This window comes from Strongylocentrotus purpuratus, unplaced genomic scaffold, assembly GCF_000002235.5.
Source record: "Strongylocentrotus purpuratus isolate Spur 01 unplaced genomic scaffold, Spur_5.0 spur5_scaffold_4, whole genome shotgun sequence".
Classification (NCBI taxonomy): domain Eukaryota; kingdom Metazoa; phylum Echinodermata; class Echinoidea; order Camarodonta; family Strongylocentrotidae; genus Strongylocentrotus; species Strongylocentrotus purpuratus.
In genome coordinates, this window is record NW_022145610.1 from 311,562 (window position 1) to 330,494 (window position 18,933).

At 35.7% G+C, this 18,933-nt stretch overlaps 2 protein-coding genes across 5 annotated transcripts in view; one reads left to right on the forward strand and one right to left on the reverse strand.

The window, feature by feature from the left end:
* The window catches only part of LOC100889912 (TBC1 domain family member 2B-like), a 67,983-nt gene extending 59,195 nt beyond the window's left edge, over positions 1-8,788 (forward strand). For all 4 annotated transcript variants that reach the window (XM_030997874.1, XM_030997876.1, XM_030997875.1 and 1 more), the window contains exons 23-29: positions 214-325; positions 803-936; positions 1,364-1,553; positions 2,068-2,210; positions 2,727-3,677; positions 4,191-4,281; positions 4,832-8,788. In XM_030997874.1, the coding sequence (XP_030853734.1) occupies positions 214-325; positions 803-936; positions 1,364-1,553; positions 2,068-2,210; positions 2,727-3,677; positions 4,191-4,281; positions 4,832-4,870 (1,660 nt within the window). In that variant the 3' untranslated portion in view covers positions 4,871-8,788. The remainder of the gene's footprint in view (positions 1-213; positions 326-802; positions 937-1,363; positions 1,554-2,067; positions 2,211-2,726; positions 3,678-4,190; positions 4,282-4,831) is intronic.
* Positions 8,789-10,748: 1,960 nt separating this feature from the next.
* On the reverse strand, positions 10,749-14,831 carry LOC586909 (Sjoegren syndrome nuclear autoantigen 1 homolog). The gene is made up of 3 exons (XM_786669.5): positions 14,701-14,831; positions 13,060-13,259; positions 10,749-11,561 (listed from the first exon to the last, which is right to left on the reverse strand). The coding sequence occupies exons 1-3, from the start codon at positions 14,750-14,752 to the stop codon at positions 11,457-11,459; spliced, it is 357 nt and encodes a 118-aa protein (XP_791762.1). The 5' UTR covers positions 14,753-14,831; the 3' UTR covers positions 10,749-11,456.
* Positions 14,832-18,933: the final 4,102 nt, after the last annotated feature.

Sequence of the window (18,933 nt, forward strand, 5' to 3'; positions counted from 1 at the left end):
ATCATGGTTCCTCTATCTCTTCAATGTACATGTAGACACAGTCAGTCGGTACCCTATTATGGTTCATATATCTCTTCAATTTAAAGACACAGTAAGTCAGTCGGTACCCTATCATGGTTCCAGCATCCTTTCAATGTATAGACACAGTAAGACACTTGGTACCTCATGACAACCATTCAGATTAATACCATGTTCGATGTTTTCTTCTTTCAGGCAAGAGCTTTGGTGCGAGAGATTGCGTGACACACCGCTCTGCGTAACCCATGAAGACAGCACAAGGAATGTATATGTGGGGCTAGCTGATGGGACATTGGCGGTCATGGAGGTAACTGATAAAAATACATGCAGCTGATAGTCTATTAGTGAACATAAAACACTTAATTGACTTACTAATAATAATAATGATAATAAAACCGGTGCTTATAAAGCCCTTAACACAAAAATCTCTAAGCGCTAAAATAGCATATTTGGACAATTGACTGCCGCACCACTTGGACAACTGTCTTAGATAACTGTTTGTTTGTTTGGGGTGATATCATCTATGTGATGCTTGTTTGTCTGTGTTGGGGATGGGGTGAGGGTATCATAAACAAGCAAACATAACTTGTGGAAAGGGAACCTTCAGTGTGATGAAAAAATGCCATGAGACGGACATATTTAGAATGTGTTATGAACTACAGTACCATGTAAACCTAGTAGACTTTGTTATTTGATATTCAAATGATGTGAATATTTGTTTCAATGTGGGACATATCTCATTGGTTTGTTATGACCTAGAGCTGTATATGTTGTATGTTTACAGGGTATCATAGTGTCTCATCCACCTGAAGTGTTCTACCATGCTATTGGAGCGTCTCCTGTTCGATGTATTCAACTCATACCAGACCTCAAGCAGATCTGGTGTGCTTCAGGCAACTCAGTCAATATCCTCAACACGTAAGAGTTCTTAACATCCTTTTTGTTCAATACTAACTTTTTACTTTTTCATTAATTCTGAATTATGTTTACTAGCATGTTCAATGATTGATAGTTGTTATATTTTCTTTGTAGTCATACATATGTCCCTCTGTCAAATCATATACATTTCTTTTTTGTTAGTCTTCTCAATTTAGTTTTAGGACTGCGATTATGGAATATTCTCAATAAAATCTTTCGAACAATAAATGCCATAGCCCTGTGGTTCTAAGATGAGGTCTTGGGTACAAACCAGATTGGTTGCTGGTAGCCCTGTGGTTTTAGGAAGTTTGTAAATAGCAATGACAACCATTTTCATAGCAAGACATTTCCAATTTTTTTGTTGTGAGAAATTTAATTCAATTGATTTGCAGCATAAATCTTGTTCTCTTTGACTTGTATCCTGTAGCTCTCTGAATGTACTAGATGGCTTTGAGATGTCTAAGAACCGTAACAATCACATTCAGAACATGGAGTTGAGTGATAGAGGAGTTTGGATCAGTATGCGTGGATCATCATTCATAGCTTTATGGGACATTCATTCACTCTCCTGTCTGTTGATGTATGATACATCATCTGATCAACTACCCATCTACAAGGTAAGAACATGCACTCTATTCTTAGATTGTAATCACTCTGGGGAGTGTTTCACAAAGACTAAGATTGACTTTAAGTTGGACTTTAAGTTGGACTTAACTATAGCAGACTGTTCATGCCACTGTTTGCTCTCACCAATATGATCTTTAGATGATATTTTTTCCTTTAATAATGAATTATCAAAATATGTAGATTCGTGACCACAATTTGTACATCCCTTGAGAGACACCAATGCCAGTAAATGGTGAGAGCAACCAGTGGCATGAATGGCCTGCTGTAGTTAAGTCCAACTTAAAGTTGGTCTTAGTCTTTGTGAAACACTCCCCTGGTCGTATCGTGTTATTAATCATCTTCAACTGTCCTGCTATATGAATTTCACCATATATTAAAGTCTTGTTCATGTGAAATGTTGGTATGGGTGCAAATGTCTACCCATTTACTTTCATATGTTTAAATATAAAAGATATGGAGATAGTTTGCTTCCTTTTGAAGACTTTACCTGTTTTTTCTGCTCAGGTTCCCAGTGATGAGACTGTGATGTCTCGGATTACAGCGGTCATGCCATATAACAACACTCTATGGATAGGTACAGCCGATGGTCATCTTACCATATATGACGTGATTGATGTAGAGTGTTCAAACCTTCATTCTGCTACCAGGTAAATATACATTAACCATCTGCTTTATCAAGTAATCTTAGCAAACCTGATTAGATAGGCCTTGAATAAGAATTATTATACATAAAGCTTACACCCCTTTTTTCACTGATTTGCTTAGTTGTAGGCTAAAGATGATCATTGTTTAAATGTTTGGATAGTAGAATTTCATACAACTTAATGATACGCAAACATCTAGGGGTATTAGAGAGTTGTGCATCTGTTTTGGTGTATGTAGTGTAATACATATATTTTTAATCCCAGTCTTACTTGTACTCATTCATCGCTTTAAAAAAATCCAACAAAATTCAATATCTTGAGCATAAATAAGATGATATTCTAATGATACGTTATTTCAGATATTTGAATACCACATTTTATATCTGTAAATTAGAAATAGCTGTGCAGTGGCTACTTTTGAAATGATGCAGTTACTTGAACTGAATATATAAGGATGAGATACATGTACTTGTAGCTTATGAAAGTCAAGAATTGTATGGATTCGATTTATTTCTATAGATCTGAAGATGAGCTTGATATCAAATCTAATGGAGAGGATGAGGGTGTGTCCTACCAGAGTGATGATGCCATAGCAACCGCTTCAGATGATGAGAAGACTTCTGAAGCTGAGAGAAGCTCTCAAGAGAACATTGTTGATAGCGGGATGGGCGGAAGCAAAGAAGGGCTCAAGACCGGGGATGAAGAAGATGAAGAAGACTTTGAGAAGAAAGGTGAAGAGATGAAGAAAGAAGACCGGGAAGGAAGTCAGAATAACCGAAAAGCTGAGTTGATGTTGCCTGAGATAGAGACTGCCGAGTCGAAGATGAGGAAGTCTAAGACTCTTGAGGAGTTTGTAGTAGTTGGAAGAGATGAAGATGGTGCACAGGAGTACGATCCATCGGTCTTTGAGACCAGCCTAAAGAATGGCACTATGAACAGTGATAAACACAGCAGGATAGACTTTTCCATCAAGAGCCGTAGACCAAAGAATTCTCGTAAGAGGCTGGACAGTCCACGCAATCTCAAGAAACTCCTTCATCCCAGAAGTAAATCAACTTCAAGTGAGAAATCAGGAGAGGAGCAGACCTCACCGACCAGTCGCACCAGCTCTCATCATAAATCTAAAGACAGAGTACAATCTGTACTGGGTAAACTCACTCATCGCTCATCAACAAAGAAACACAAGAAATACCGCTACAGCAGAGAGCTACGAGAGGAGACTAGAAGAGGGTCTCTCTTCATTGCTGATGATACAACGTTAGATTCTCTGCTTGAGGTAGCCAATGGATCGGTACCATCTGGTGAATCTTTGGTAGACACGGGAGATGAGAAATCTCGGTACTCAACGCTGACCCCTCAAGGAACGACCTTTGACCCTTCTGAGATTGAAGTCTATCAGCAATGTGAACTCAGATGTGAAGCTAAGAGGAAAATATCTGAACATCAAGTCAGAATACTTGTTCTTACTGGGTTAGTACGGATACATATGTTTCTCTTTATTTCCCTTGCTATTTCTTTCTCTCTTCCTCTTTCTCACCACGCACCCCCCCCCCCCCCCTCTCTCTCTCTCTCACTCCCCCTCCCCCACCCTCTCTCTAGTATAGTGTGTGATACTGATGATTCTAGGCATGCATTCAAATGCCTTTGCATAAATTAGTAGTATAGAACAGTTCATTCATAGTCAATAAACATATCCACTAGCACCAAGATCTTGACTAAACAATGTTTTTATATCCAACTTAAGAAATATATTAAAATATAATTACTCTTGTCCATCATCCTCTTTAGTAGCGTCTGATTGGACATTTCATTTCTCTTAATATAGCCTTTCTCCAAGCCTTTCTGTCTTTCGCATTTTAATCTTTCTATATGTTTCTTGATGTATCGTAGAAGTAAGAGTTACCTGTGAATGCATCCAGAAACCAATAGACTAGATTGTGTACATTCATTCTTTTCATTTATTTCTTAATATTTCACAATCAGTTTGGAAGATAACGAGCCATGTGTTGTAAGCTGTGCTGGTTACTATGGTGATGATGAATCCATACTCAGATGGACATGCCATACTAGAGAGGTAAGGTTACATCATTCATCGTGCTCTATTTTTATTAGGTGTCTGAATGATAAGGTGGCCCCTGCACTAATTGTGTGTTTTTGCTATGATGACACATTTACAAAAGGAGTCTAAACGGAAATTATTCTCACATAAATATTATATTGAAAGAATCAGAGTAAATTGCCATCTCAAAGATGCATTCAGATTCTATCTGTAGTGACCTTTCAACTATCATTGACAAGCATTAAAGACATACAAGTATGGTTTCTCACGGGGGATTTGGCACCAATGGGCTATTCACCCAGTAACAGATATTATCAATCACAGGAAGCATTGTATTCACTTTTACAACCAACCAGATTTAGGGAAAGTCATCCTCACCGAAGACTCTCTGATAGACCTGGTTATTTCTCAGTGGGGCATCCAATTTGCTGTGTGCGAGACTTGTACACCTATCAATGGTATATCCACCAAGTCCTTAGTGTCGGCAAATTGTGAAATACTGCAAGTGGAAACTACTGATCATATGTCTTTAAGGAAATCCTTTTCATTTATTTTTACCTTCTAGAACGTGTGGATGCAGGTTCCAATAGAAGATATTACATAGAGAGATGGAAGAGAAGAGGTTTGTTCAGTGTGAGGTTTGAAGGAGAGCAACTATTGTACTACATCAGCTCAGGTTGGAAATGGTCAGCTTATGACTGCTATATACCAAATCAGTTATATCAATTGATATATAACCATGGCAACCATGTCATGGTATGCATGCACTAAAGTGTGCAAGCTTCTATTTGTTTTTCTCTCATTTATTCCATTTTTCAAATAAATTATTCAAATATGTGACAGATCGGAAAACTGTTAGTTTTTCCAAGAACATGTATAAAGTCGCGTCTCTTAGGCCTGATTTATTAGGTGATTGTAACATGTAAATGCATGTGGATTACAATAAACAAACTGAGAAGATAATTTACTTCATGGTATTACCAAATGTTATATCATATGATTTTCTTGGTGCAAAATGCTTGAATGGTAAAATTACCTGATGCGAGTCTGTTCTAATGTTTTCATTTCTTGAGACTCTGTTTTTTGTTTCTTTAATATTCATTCACATGGATAAAATGTACATATTGCAATCAAATCTGAATAAAGGAGTAAATAACAAAACTGAATAAACCAAGTAATAGGGTAGCATCCTTACGATATGAGGTGTTGTGTTACTTTAAATTTCTTCTCATATAAAGTAGATTTTGTCAGTACTTAGTGAAGTGAATGGTTTTAAAAGATGGACAATATATTGTCTCATACATTTAAAAACACGATTTATTGCTTTGAAATGTTTAACAGAGATATAATTGTGAATAAACCTTTCATTAGGAAAGGATGAAGAATATATATACATGTATGTGTAAATATATAATGAAAATATTATGTTAACAATCATGAATTATGAATTGTTCGTTATCATTCAAGCAGTTATGTTACTCTCTTGGTCAATACTTACGAACTTTCAAGACATTTCTTGCCACTAGCATAGGGGATGTTATACAATTGCCACATACATGTGTACTTAAATATTTACATGTGTACTTAAATATTTACTTCAGATATTGTTTAATTAACTCTGATTTTGCTGTAAAATTGATGTATTATGTTGTTGATTTTGTTGCTAACTTCCATTTCCAGTTATACATATACCTTGTGAGGACTGACAAGGTAATCTCTAAGATGGGTATATACAAAAGGAGGTGGTTTAGTGCTTCAATTACCGGTAATTGACTTTCAATCAATGTCTTGATGATTCTATTCTTTGCCTGGCTTCAACGTTATTAGTCAAGGTACGAGGCTAAATACAACCCACTCTCATCATTTCATACGTATAATACCCTTTTCTTTTCTTTTTTTCTGACTCATTATCATCATGAATGTAGCGCAATTTCAACTTCTTGTAAGCCTCTTCAGTGCATGGACAAATTACATTTTGTTGGGAAAGAATGCGGTAAAAATTGCTACGTAGCCATTTGTATGTGTGGGAAAATATCAAATGTCACAATACTCCTTTGCCCTTATTTTGTTATATAAAGGACTAGAAACCCTTTGCCTCTGTCCACCTACATGTAGGTGTAAATGGATACCTGGTATGCTCAACCTTTTTATAATTCAGGGATGCCTGTTTTCAGGCTATAGCCCGACCCCATTCCAGGCTTCATATTGTACAGCATTATGGGACTCCAACGTGTCTGGGACTATAAGGTGTCAGAGCTTGTCTCTTTTCAGGCTCCATGATTAGCCACTAGGCTACAACCAGGATAATATTGGAAGCACCAGGAGCTTCATCTTGTGAGTGCTTTACATGAATATTCATTAGTCTAATCGTTTGTCAGAGGATATGTGACAAATGAGGTGTTTTCAACAACATCTTCATAGTTAAAAACAATGACAAATATCAATTAGGTTGAGAAATGAAGAGTATCAGTCATTGTTTTGTTTCTCTTTGGGTCTTCTTTATTAATTTTTGAAAATGACAATTGAGATCAACCTAAATCCATGTACACCTGTAGTTTAATAGTTATGCAATGGTTTTCTACAAGTATTATGCTTAACATATCATACAGCCAGTAGTCATGTCATGCAGTTGATTTATCTTTAGTACAGTATTCCTTTCCTACTTTGTAAGAATCATCATTTTAAATCCAGTAAGAATTGTGCTGCTCTTGTAATTGATCAAAGATTTGTTTAGATCTCTCCTGCACCTTGCATTCCCTGTATACATACACTCTGAAGCCCATACAGACACGGTGTGCTAAACTGGCCTAAAAAAACAAAGACGACCACAACGGTATTAAGGCAGAACTTAAATCTGAAAATAAATGCAAAAGGCCGTGATGTTACAAAGCATTGCACAAAATTGGACCCTACACATACATACTCAGTAATGTGTGTGTTATAAGATACAGACATGTGAAGCACACTTTGTTTTCCTCATGTTATCTTGCCATATACATAGCAAGGTTATACAAGTAATTTACCACCCTGTGTCTGTATGGGTAAATTCTTGATTAACATTCATTTTTATCTTGTAGTGAGTTGTGTAATAAAGTTTTTATGATGCGATTGTAAATAATTACTGAAATTTTTATAGAAGTAAGAGGACTAATTTGTGAGACTTGCTAAAGAGGGAATTAAGTCTCATCTACTTGTAAGCTATATTTATGATATTTTGTGGAATGTATATTGCTGATAGTGTAAACGAGAATGGTATCAAATCTTAGGCAGGATGGTGACAGTGACTTTGCATCATACATATGTGAATAAGAGGAGTGAAATAACTTCAAAATTCCTTTTTGTTTTGTTCCTTCTTTGTTATTTAAATAAAGAATGTAGTTTGTGATTGAAAGATTATATGGCATTTAATGACAGGTGTAACAAACACCTTGAAGCTCTTTTAAAAACTTGTATATTTGCTTTGAATTGGTGCTTATCATGTAGGTGTTGATTGTTGCTTACTTGAGCTGTTAGACATTGATCATAAACAACTCTGTGAAGATGATGATAAGTGAGCATGTGATTTAGTTTATTTCATGTAAAGAAATTGTTTTCAATGAATGATATTCAAGACTCATAGTAATTAGTTTCAGATTTATAACAAAAATCATATATGTTAGCCATCATGTAATAAGTTTAGTTTTGAGCTATAATTTGTATTTTGTGAGGAAATATTATGAAAAGCTATGTACAGTTTAGGGTATGTAAATTGTGTCATGGTGTTCATTGTGTAAGTTTGTTTTAGATTTACAATTGTCAGGCAAAGATTTGGTGCTTTTATCTCATATTAAATGTTTTATTTGACTTTGTGAAGATGCAGGTAGATGAATATAGGACATTAATCATTTGATTGAAATCATGTTACAAAGAACTGAAATCAAGCTGTTATTATAAGGTGCTGTGGAATCAGTGATGTGTTGCAATTGGCCAGAAGAATAGAACCAAGCAAAACTCAGTTGGCCATTCTAGTCATTCTCTATCATTTGAATTGGCTCATGTTTAGAGCTCCATATGTCAACTCTCTGTCCCGTTTCCATATCTACTTCCGTCTTGATCAATTCCCCCCCCCCCCATTTTTTCTTCTTCTTTTCCTTGTCTCTTTCCTCTTTTTCTCCTTTCTTCATCTCTTCTATCCACCCACTCCATCTCTGCGCTACTTTCTTCCAATCACCTCTTCCATAATCTTATTTTCTTTTCTCCACTCTTATGTCTAGTTTCTACCCCATACAATCTCACCACGTTTCACATATAAATAATCCCATTTTTCAACTCTGTTCTCTCCATAATCGGACCATTCAATCATCCTGAATGCTGTTTGGCCAAGTTAATGTACGTAGTCAATGAAGCAAATGTTTATTTTTGTTACCATACATTGATAGAAATGATATAAGTTTGAGCTTAACGCTTCATGGTCATATTCATATAAATTATCTAAATGTAATGGCATGCTTATGTGTGCAGAAATAAAAGTGAAATAATGATATCTGACTATCCATTTGTCTTATTGTGTGTAGATACATGGAGATTATAGGAATCTCAATCTCAGAATTTAAACAGTTCAAATACCTGTGTAACAATGTACTTCATTCCAGAGAAACCTTTAATCTGTATACTGGACACAAAAAGAAATATTCTCAAAAGTCATCATTTTCATTGTTGAAGTGGTTCATGCTACAAGACAAGGGCAAGTCCAGGCTATGTCACATACATTAGCAAGTATTATTGCATTGTGTAATAGAATTGTAAACCTAAATTTCCAGTAAAATACCATTTCATGATTCAAGCTCTAGCAGAGCTATCAGCTTGAAATGGTCATCGGATCATCAAAAAAATAGCTTAGACTTGCCCTTGGGTGATCATGAGTCTGAAAAATGCTTTTGATAGACCTAGAATGAATACAACAGCCTTTTTATTTTTTTACAGGAGTCATCCCATCTGTTTGCTGTTGATTGCAATTACTGTAACAACAACAAACACAAAATAATAATAATAAAAACTCTAACAAATAGAGTATGGCAATATAGTATTTATTCTACAAAACAAAGAAAAAGTGGAATGGCACATTCTGGAATCAATTTACTTAGTTTTAAACCATAAAAGAAACTGGAGACATGCATTTACTACAATTTGACATACCATACATGTAGTAGAAAGTTGTGTACAAAGGCATTTTCATATTTCAAGGCACAACATTATTTTCAATTACTACTGGCTTAAGGATTTCGTAATACTGCTCTAAACATGCCCCTAACTTTAAACAAAAAATCTTTATAATAATTTATTTATACAGGTGTACTGCACAGAATAGGTAACCCCCACAATACACAGCACAATAGTAAATGGAAACATTCTTTGAATAATTATACTCTCTTGAGGCCCATATTGACCATAATTAAATACCTAAAGCCCAGAGCTTCCAGGGGCCTACATCCTAGACCAGGCCTTCTCAACTGGCGGCGCGCGCGCCACTTGTGGCGCTTGCGGTTAGTCGGAGTGGCGCGCGACTGTTGCAACAACAAATCAAAAAACAGAAAAAAAGATAATATATATATTTCAGAATTAAATACTCAGCTAAATCAAGAAGTTGCAGTCGAATTCGAGCCCTAAATGCCTGTTTTATTAACAAAAAGGAAGAAAGGGGGAATTTATCTTTTTTTTTACCATTTTATACGAATCTAAAAGGTCTGAACAACAATTAGCTTACGATGAGATATTCAACATTGCCAATATCTGGAAACCTCTCGTTTTCGTTTGTTTAATTTCACTTTATTTTGACATTTCCCGTGTTTATTGCACACAAAAAAACTACATATAAATATACCTCCAGTGTAATTGTACTCAGGAATTTTACAATTTTTTTCACATCAATATGAAATTATGAGTGATTATTTTATTGTGGAATGAAATGGTGCTAAAAATTCCCCATTTGGGCCTTTAGAAAGCCCTAAATCTACCAGCTTCAGGGGGCTCAGCCCCCTGCTACCCCTGTTAGGGCTTCGCCCCTGGACCCCACCCATTTTCGGCTCGGTCACTACGCTCCCTCGCAGCACAGTCGACCTTACAGGGTGGCACTTCAACTACAAATTCTTTTTGTTTTGGCACTTCTAATAAACTAGTTGAGAAGGCCTGTCCTAGACCCTGACAAGGGCCATAAGCTAAACAAAAGCATGAATTATCTTAAGGCATGTATATACACCACTGCTTCCTAAATCATGAAAAAATATATTTACACTCCATTACGTTTCATTGGTGAACTTAATAAATGTTGAGCCAAAGCACTTGACACTACGTGCAATTCTATATATGCAGTGTAGTAAGTTTAATTTGCATAATGACATAATGTAGGTCATATGACATTACATATATGTAATTGAAAACATGCTTTTCAAGAAAAAAGAGTTGCCATTTAAAGGCAAAGAATTTACATTACCGGTACTTTCTTATTTTTAACTATATAGATGCATGTGGATGGCAAAGTTTTGAATGACCATTTACCTCCCTCACAGACACTTAAAACCATGACATGTTTAATACCACTGGATAGTACATCATATCACAATTGACGATGAAACTACAAAATTTGAGATCACTTCAAATTTGCAAACTGGTAACATTACTTCAAAGTCTTTGATATAGGCAAATAACTCTCCCATATGCCCCTATACAATAACTTAATTTTCAATTTTACATGGTTTGTTGCTGACTAATATACTTACCCATTTGCCAATTCAACATTTACATAGATTTTGGTCATCTCAACTTTCTTGATATATTGTATTGTCCACTTTCTTACAAACTTTCACCAACCAATTTCTCTCCCTTTTTTCTGCATTCACACATTCCAGCTTTATTGGATTGCCATTTGAGTACTGAAAACCATGTAACCAAGATATCTAGATGTGTAGATATAGATGTCACATCAACTAATAATCATCTTCGTCCACATGTAGGAAGATACATTCACAGTATTGGTATTATATTGACATCGCTCTTTAAGCTTGGACGGACTCGGGAGAACAAAGATCAAATACATTCATCACATCCCATTTTATCACAAATGTTCCATCAAAATGATTTTATGTACAATATATACAATAAATACATGACCAATATAGGTATGAGACAGGCCCCCTGTACAAAGCAATGAGATGTTACGTTGTTGAAGAGGCATTAGTAAAACCTGGCACTCCTTTATCTTTGAGTACGGCTGCTTCCTTCTGTAGTACGTTGAGCAGAGAATGGGAGCTCTCAATGATCTATAGGGGAGGAACAAAGCAATCAGATCACACACCCACACACATTATATTCTATGTCTCAAAATACTTTTCATGTTAATCTTATGTTGTCAAACACTTGTTATTACCATAAATCAATTTCTCTACAGTTTCTTCAATTCACAATTCACTTATCCGCTCAAAGGTCTGATAAGAAGGGACTCTAAATTCTCAGCTCCAAAACAAATGGGAAACATAAGTTACAGTGACATCAAATCGGATAGTACTGCATATTTTATCATAATGTGTGCGAAATAGAGGCCCATTTACATATACTTGTACATGTATTTATTCATTACTTGCAGACATTTTCTACCAAGCATACAACCACAGCACCAACACAATACCAAATTTCGAATTTTTTGTCATTCCATTTTCCTTTATCAATATCTTAAGTATTCTGGATTTTTTTAAAATAAAATATTTGGTGTATGTTTCAGAAATAATTAAAGGACAAGTCCACTCGAAAAATAACTTACTTTCAGTAAAAGCAGAAAAATCTAACAAACCAATCAAAAAAAGTTTGAGCAAAATCGGATAACTAGTCAAAAGAAAGTTATGAATTTTTGAAAAAGTATGTAAAACTATGGAACAATGAGAATCCCAACACATATTGTCAAGATGGTTATCAGTTTGTGACGTCTGTCCTCACTATTTATCACTTGCTCTATATATGGTTTAATCCAATTAATTTCCCTTTTTATTCCCAAAACTTGATTTCCCCATGCCTTTGCCCAGGTTATATGATTTGTATCATATTGCTTGCATGACATTTTACAAAAAATTGTATGAACTTTGAAGAATTGATAATATTGTATATTCATAATTATTGATTTGTATATAAATAGTTTATCAAAATTCACAGTTTTCATGATTTAACTGGAAAAAAAATTACTCTATATTAGTGCATCCACACATAAACATATTACTATTAATCTAACTTGGATGCTGGTGTGAAGAAATAAGATTCTTAAGGAGAAAATAGGAAATTTATATCATCAATATAAAGAAAATAATTAGTGGATAGTGAGGACATGATGTCACAGAGTCATGAGTGAGTTGCCAATTTGTCTAGTGATTTTCAAAGTTTATAATGTCATTACAAATTCATAACTTTCTTATTAGTTATCCAATTTTGCTCAGACTTTTTTTGATTGGTTAGTCTGATTTTTCTGCTTCTATTGAAAGTAAGTTATTTTTGGAGTGGACTTGGGCTTTAAGAAAAATAGATAAAGACAAAGACATGATAATCAGTATTTGTCTTATCAATTTTTTTAAAATCATACTGATAAAATCAAATTGTTGATCTTTGTTCAATATTTGGTCATTTTGAAACATTTTCTAGATGGCCCAACTTTGGCAGCTACATGTACAGGTAGGTTGCAAGATATGAGCAAAAAGAAAAGTCTTGATTGAAAAAGCAAAATGCAAGGGGGTCACAATTTCAATCTATATATCCGCAGATGATAGATGTCCTTACCTTCATATAAGCAGCTTCTGTTTCACCAATTGTTTTGTCATACTCATTTCTCGTTGCGATCTTCTTAGCAAGGCTCTCATTGAGTTTAGCTAACTTCTCAGTGAGAATACGAAGATCATTCTGAACCTTGGTCTTCTCCTCTTCTTCTTGTTTTATCTGTTTGTGGACATCATCTCGCTTCAAGCATAACTCTTCTATACCTGAAAATCAAGGAGTATAGTAATATTTGTACAATTATTTCTGCTGCTGTTATCATCATCATCATCCATATCATAGTTATATCTTCTTAAGTTATATGGCAACCTTGCCAATGTCTGCACATACAAGTGAATGTGCAATAAAGAGAGAAGGCCAAGTTTAAAATTCATAAGATTCACAATGCAATCTAGTAAAAAAATTATTACTGCAGCTGAATATATTTTGTATAAAAGCTGTGCTATATAAATTGATTATTATTATTATTATTGTAAAGAAGAATAAACTGAACAAGTGCTCAGACATGGGAACCTTCTATTGTTTTTGCAATTTCAAAATGACACAGGCACCTTTCCTTGCAAGATCTGATTCTGAAAATGAATTTGTTCTCGCTCAAATATATTTCAGTCAAACCCTCTATTTGTTACAATTTTTTCATCATCCTTAAGAGGTTAAGTATTTCACTTTTAAAAGTTTAAGTCTTACGTAACTGTTTTTTAAGTGTGAACAATTCTCATTTGGAAATTGATTCTGAAATGTTTGATTTTTCTAATTTATGTGGGTGCAATTTCAAGTGTGCGTCAGTTATGAGTCAAGGGCGTCACCTGTTTAAAGCACGACATGTCAAAATTTCTGTGGTGTGACGCAATATTACGTGTTGACATTGCCACTGAACTTAAGTTGCGCTTAAGTTAAGATTTACGAAGCCCTCTCTTACTTAAATTCAAAGCCACTCGAGCGGATCAGCCAAGGGGAGCGCGTAAACTCACTGTAAAGTGCTCAATGTGCAAAGTTCTTCGTGCTGGCAGAATTGGAAATTTTATTATGCGTAATCGGTTATTCACATCGCCAGCGTGCGGTTCGGGAATCCGAAAACCTGCAGAGCGCCGATGTAAAAAAAATGTCTGTGAAAATACGGACAATCATTATTTTTTAGGACGCAATTTTTCTGCGTTTACGAGGATATCCTTATTTATGTGGATGTTCCTCATTCTCGGACCAGCGCCCATATTGATTACAGGAACATAAAATAAAATCTTTGTCAAGTTTGTCAAGTTTGTCAAGTTCAATTCAAACAGTCAAATGAAATGGTCAAAGTAAAACTTCATTTTCAAGTAAAAATAATTTTAGGTATTTTAACAGAAACAATGCACCAAATATCAACCTGCAACCATAAATATTTGTCTTTAAAAATGTTGTCTAACATAAGCTTTCACATGTTGATAAAATATTGCACGTTAACTTCTTTAAATCACCGATTTCAAAAAATGTCCGGATACACAACCTGTCCGCACACAACGTCCGAGCTTACATCAAAAAGCTACATCGAAAAGCTACGTGTGGGACCACCACCGCAAAAATGCTTATAAAACGTAGGAATATTATTGGGTCTCGGATAGAAAAAAGAGATATTTGTGGAGCATTACAAATAAACATAAATCTCACATTTCACTAGTTCATTGTTATAGCTCTGGAGAGCAGCAGCTTGTTGTGTCATCTTAACTTCTTTCCAGTCGAATCCTCTGTTTTTTCCGTTTTTATTTTGTTTATAATGATCGTGACGTCACTGAGCTTGTTGCTTTGAACAATGAGTCCTTTTTATATACCGTATTTTGTTCATCATATTGTACCATTTGAATCCCAATAATTTTTTTTTTTATTATATTCAGTTGATTTAAAATTACAAAAATTATAACTGGGTGAAAATATAATTAATATTTATCAATTTACTCGTCTTTGAAATACATAACCTTAACCAAATTAGACCTCACATGAATGAAGTTATCGCTTTCTAATCGGGCCAACGTTAAAAGCCGATTTACCTATCATTGGGCGTAACGAACTATGGGCGATTCTATAGAAAAATTAAAAAAAATATTGATAGGACATCGTTATCAATGTATTACAAAAATGCCTCGAAGATAAATCCTTTAAATATCAATAAATAGATTTTAGTATCGAATGAAAAATAAGAGAAGTAGATTATAACCAAGCAAGCACTGTTGAAACTTGGGCAAGGGGGGGGGGGGGGGCGTGTGGAAGCAGAGGCGGCCCTCGGGGGGGGGGCTGGGGCATGTGCACAATACCCCCCCCCCCCCATTTTTCATCATGTTTAGTTGGTAAGTCCACTCCAAAAATAATTTGCTTTCAATAGATGCAGAAAAACAAGAGAAATATAAGGAACCCAAAAATTAAGTAAATTCGGAAGTTATGAATTTTTTGTTGTTGAAAATCTATGGAACTAAGAAAATCACAACACAAATTGCCAATTTGTTTATCAGTTTGTGACGTCATTGCCTCACTATTTATCAATTGCTTTATCCCATTAATTTCCCTTTTTATCCCCCCCAAAATTTGATTCCCCCCCCCCCCTCCCCGAGATGCCTTTGCCCAGGTTATATGATTTGTATCATATTGCGTGCATGACATTTCACAAATATTTTGAGAACTTTGAAGAATAGGTACTATTTTCTGAATATTGTATATAACTATTTTATCAAAATTCACATTTTTCATGATTTAACTGAAACAAATTACTCTATAATAGTGCACCCACACAAAACATATTACTTTTAATGGATGCTGGTGTGGGGAAATATGACTTTTAGGGAGAAAATTGGAAATTTAAGAGAAGATAAGATTTTATTTGACTCTATCGACCCGTTTTGCAGCACAACATATTTATAATACAGAAAGATGTATAAAAAAAAAAGTAAGATATGATAATAAAATACATAAACATGATATATACATTTTTATAGTTCTGTAATAAAACACAATAAACGTGAGCTAAAGATTAAGTTACACTATACAGTTTAAAGTTATAAGTCTAAAATATCACGTGGTTTGGTTTGTATACCACTACGAGTAACTACACTTTTATTAACAAAAATAGGAACCTGCCTTTCAGCCTTAGGATCTAACGAAAACAATTGTATTATTACTGTTATGAATTCTACGAGTTTGCTTAGTCGTTAAACACTATATCTATTAAACAATTTGTCCATGTAAAATATGCTAGGGTTGCTCACAACAAACTGTCGATCTATTAAGTATAACTGCCTTTCTTTCTTGAAAAAAAAAAAGGCAGACAAAAATATAGTAAAATTCGTCTTCAAAAACCTTTAAATTACAACAAGGACATTCAATTTTACTTTCTTCGGGATTACTTTCAAACCTTCCATTATTAATTGGTAAGCGGTGTGACCTGCATCGGAATCAATACAAAGTGATTGCACCTCTTCTATTCAACTTTACCAAATACTTTTCAAATAAAATTTCGTTTTTGATAATTCGGTAGTTAACACAAATGCGATTTGACCAAACATTTGACAATATTTCTTGCTTTTACATGATATAAAGAAAGCAACTAGTTGACAGTGAGGAAATAACGTCACAGACTGAGTTGCCAATTTGTCTTGTGATTTTCAAAGTTTCTCATGGCATCAAAAATTCTTAACTTTCTTAATATTAACTTTTTTTATTAGATATCCGGATTTGCTCAACTGACTATTTTTGATTGTTTTGTCTGATATGTCTGATATTTCTGCTTCTTTTTTAAAAAGATATTTTTGAAGTGGACTTGCCCTCTAATCAGTATCTTGTCATCCCTGACCCCCCCCCCCTCCGGATAATTTGAAAAAGTGCAAAAAAAGTGTATAGCAAATACTGACTGAAGACTGCAACTAACTTTTAGGCTCTGGAGGGCCCAATAGTGCAGCGTTTAGACTAATAAAAATGCAAAAGTCTGCTCACTCTGTAGCTAATACGCTCCCTCACATAATTTCCTTCAAAGTGTTCAAGATTATTGTAGAAAAGTGACGTGTGAACAAAAGATTTACATGTTTTTATACCACAGTTTGCAAAGGAATGTAATTTTTTAATACAACCAAACATCATAAACCTGTGAGGGGACAGTCACTTCCGTCATCTTCAACCTTCTCTTTCACTATGCTCCCTCGCACTGGCGTAAGGATGTAGCGGGCGGGGCCTGGGGGCAGTTGTCCCCTAATAAAATTCAAACGTGGTTTATTTATAATTCGATACCAGCCTCCTGGACCCCACCGGCGGCCCCCTGGATGCTCATCTGACCGTAATTAAATGCCTGAAAAACCTGAGCTTCTGGGGGCTCTGCCCACTGGACCCCACCAAAGGCCTAAGGCAGCCCCCTGGATGATATCCGACCGTAATTGAATGCCTGAAACCAGGGGCGGATCCACGTGGCGATTTTTTTCGGCCCGGGCCCCCTCTAACCCCAAAAACGGTAAAAAATAGGATATAACGTAAATTTAACCTTTTTTAAAAACAAAAAACAAAAGCGCCTCCCCCCTGATATCAACAAAAATATAGTGGTTCTCCTCTCCATGATCCTCCCCCCTCCCCGCTTGATGAATATTTTCTCACGAATTGGGAAACAAAATAAGTCCCCCCCCCCCCCGTTTATCAACCGGCCAGCTGGATTGGCCCTAAATTTTTCCTCAAAAACTGGAGGGAAAAAAATGTGCTCTTACCCCCCCCCCCCCCCCGCCCCTACCCCACTTATTCACCGGCCGGCTGAGTCGGCACTAAAAAAATTCTCACGAATTGAGCCTCCCCCCCCCCCCCCTCCCTCCTGCCACGTGCTGAATCCGCCCCTGTCTGTCTGAAACCCCTGAGCTTCATGGGGACATACGGGGTGTGTCGCTCTAATGGGTAACTTTTTCACTAAAAAATCCCTAAACATGGGTTAAATTTTTAACAAATATACCCCTAAATATGGGTCAGCTTTTTCAAAATCCTCCGGTTCTTGCCATGCAAACACCCGAAAATTTTGAAAAATGGGCTTTACTTCGAAAAAAATCCGCCAAAACTGTGGCCCTTAATAATGGGTAGGGGTCCGGGGTAGGGGTTTCGAGGCTTCAGCGGAACACCACCATCAAAACCAAATCTGAGTCCCCCCCCCCCCCCCCATGTTCCATTCACTACATGGTGTGATGCCACACACCCCCCCCCCCCCCCACTTTATTTTGTTCAATTATATTTTTAGGCTAATTAAGTGCAATAAATGCTCGAGTTTAGTTCCTAGTTATTTAATTTAGTGATACTCTTACTTAGTGCACCATTCTGTGCCTAGACTACGTCTGCCTGCATGTCTTGGAGGGGATCAAAAGACGTCATACAAAAATGAAGTTTTAAACCGAATCGATCCAATTAGCAGATAGATTTTTCTGACTATAAGGTTTGGGATGCGCCGCCGATGTATTTATAGTTGATCTCTTCTTTTTTTTTGCCTTTTTCATTAGGCCTATTTGCTTGTTGGCCGCTTGTCAGAGAATTTTAGGTGTATATGCAAATATCTTTATATACGTCATATAATATATTGCCTAACTTCATTTGGGGGTAATAAATATTGTCATATGAACACCGTGGTGACGGCACGAAACTAGATGTGCATATGCTATTCTAGATGATAATTTTTTTCTGTTCAGATTTTGTCAAAACTTCCTCAAATCTTCATCGAGTTTTTTTCTTCTAATACTAGATCTAGTTGTGATCTCACATTGTTCAAGTCGAGGGAAATTTGTCAAAAATGTAGGCCTATATCCTTCAATGAAAATCGTCATAATGGTAATGGTAGTACAATTAAATTGGCAACGCATACAGGAGCACCGATAAGGAAATAATGAGCCAATTTTCACC

Coding starts and splice junctions, on each gene's coding strand:
- LOC586909 (XM_786669.5), bottom strand. CDS start 14,752: ATGACACAACAAGCTGCTGCTCTCCAGAGCTATAACAATGAACTAGTG. Junction 13,260..14,700: donor TAACAATGAACTAGTGAAAT/GTGAGATTTATG, acceptor CTTGATTTTCAG/GTATAGAAGAGTTATGCTTG. Junction 11,562..13,059: donor CAGAAGCTGCTTATATGAAG/GTAAGGACATCT, acceptor CCTCCCCTATAG/ATCATTGAGAGCTCCCATTC.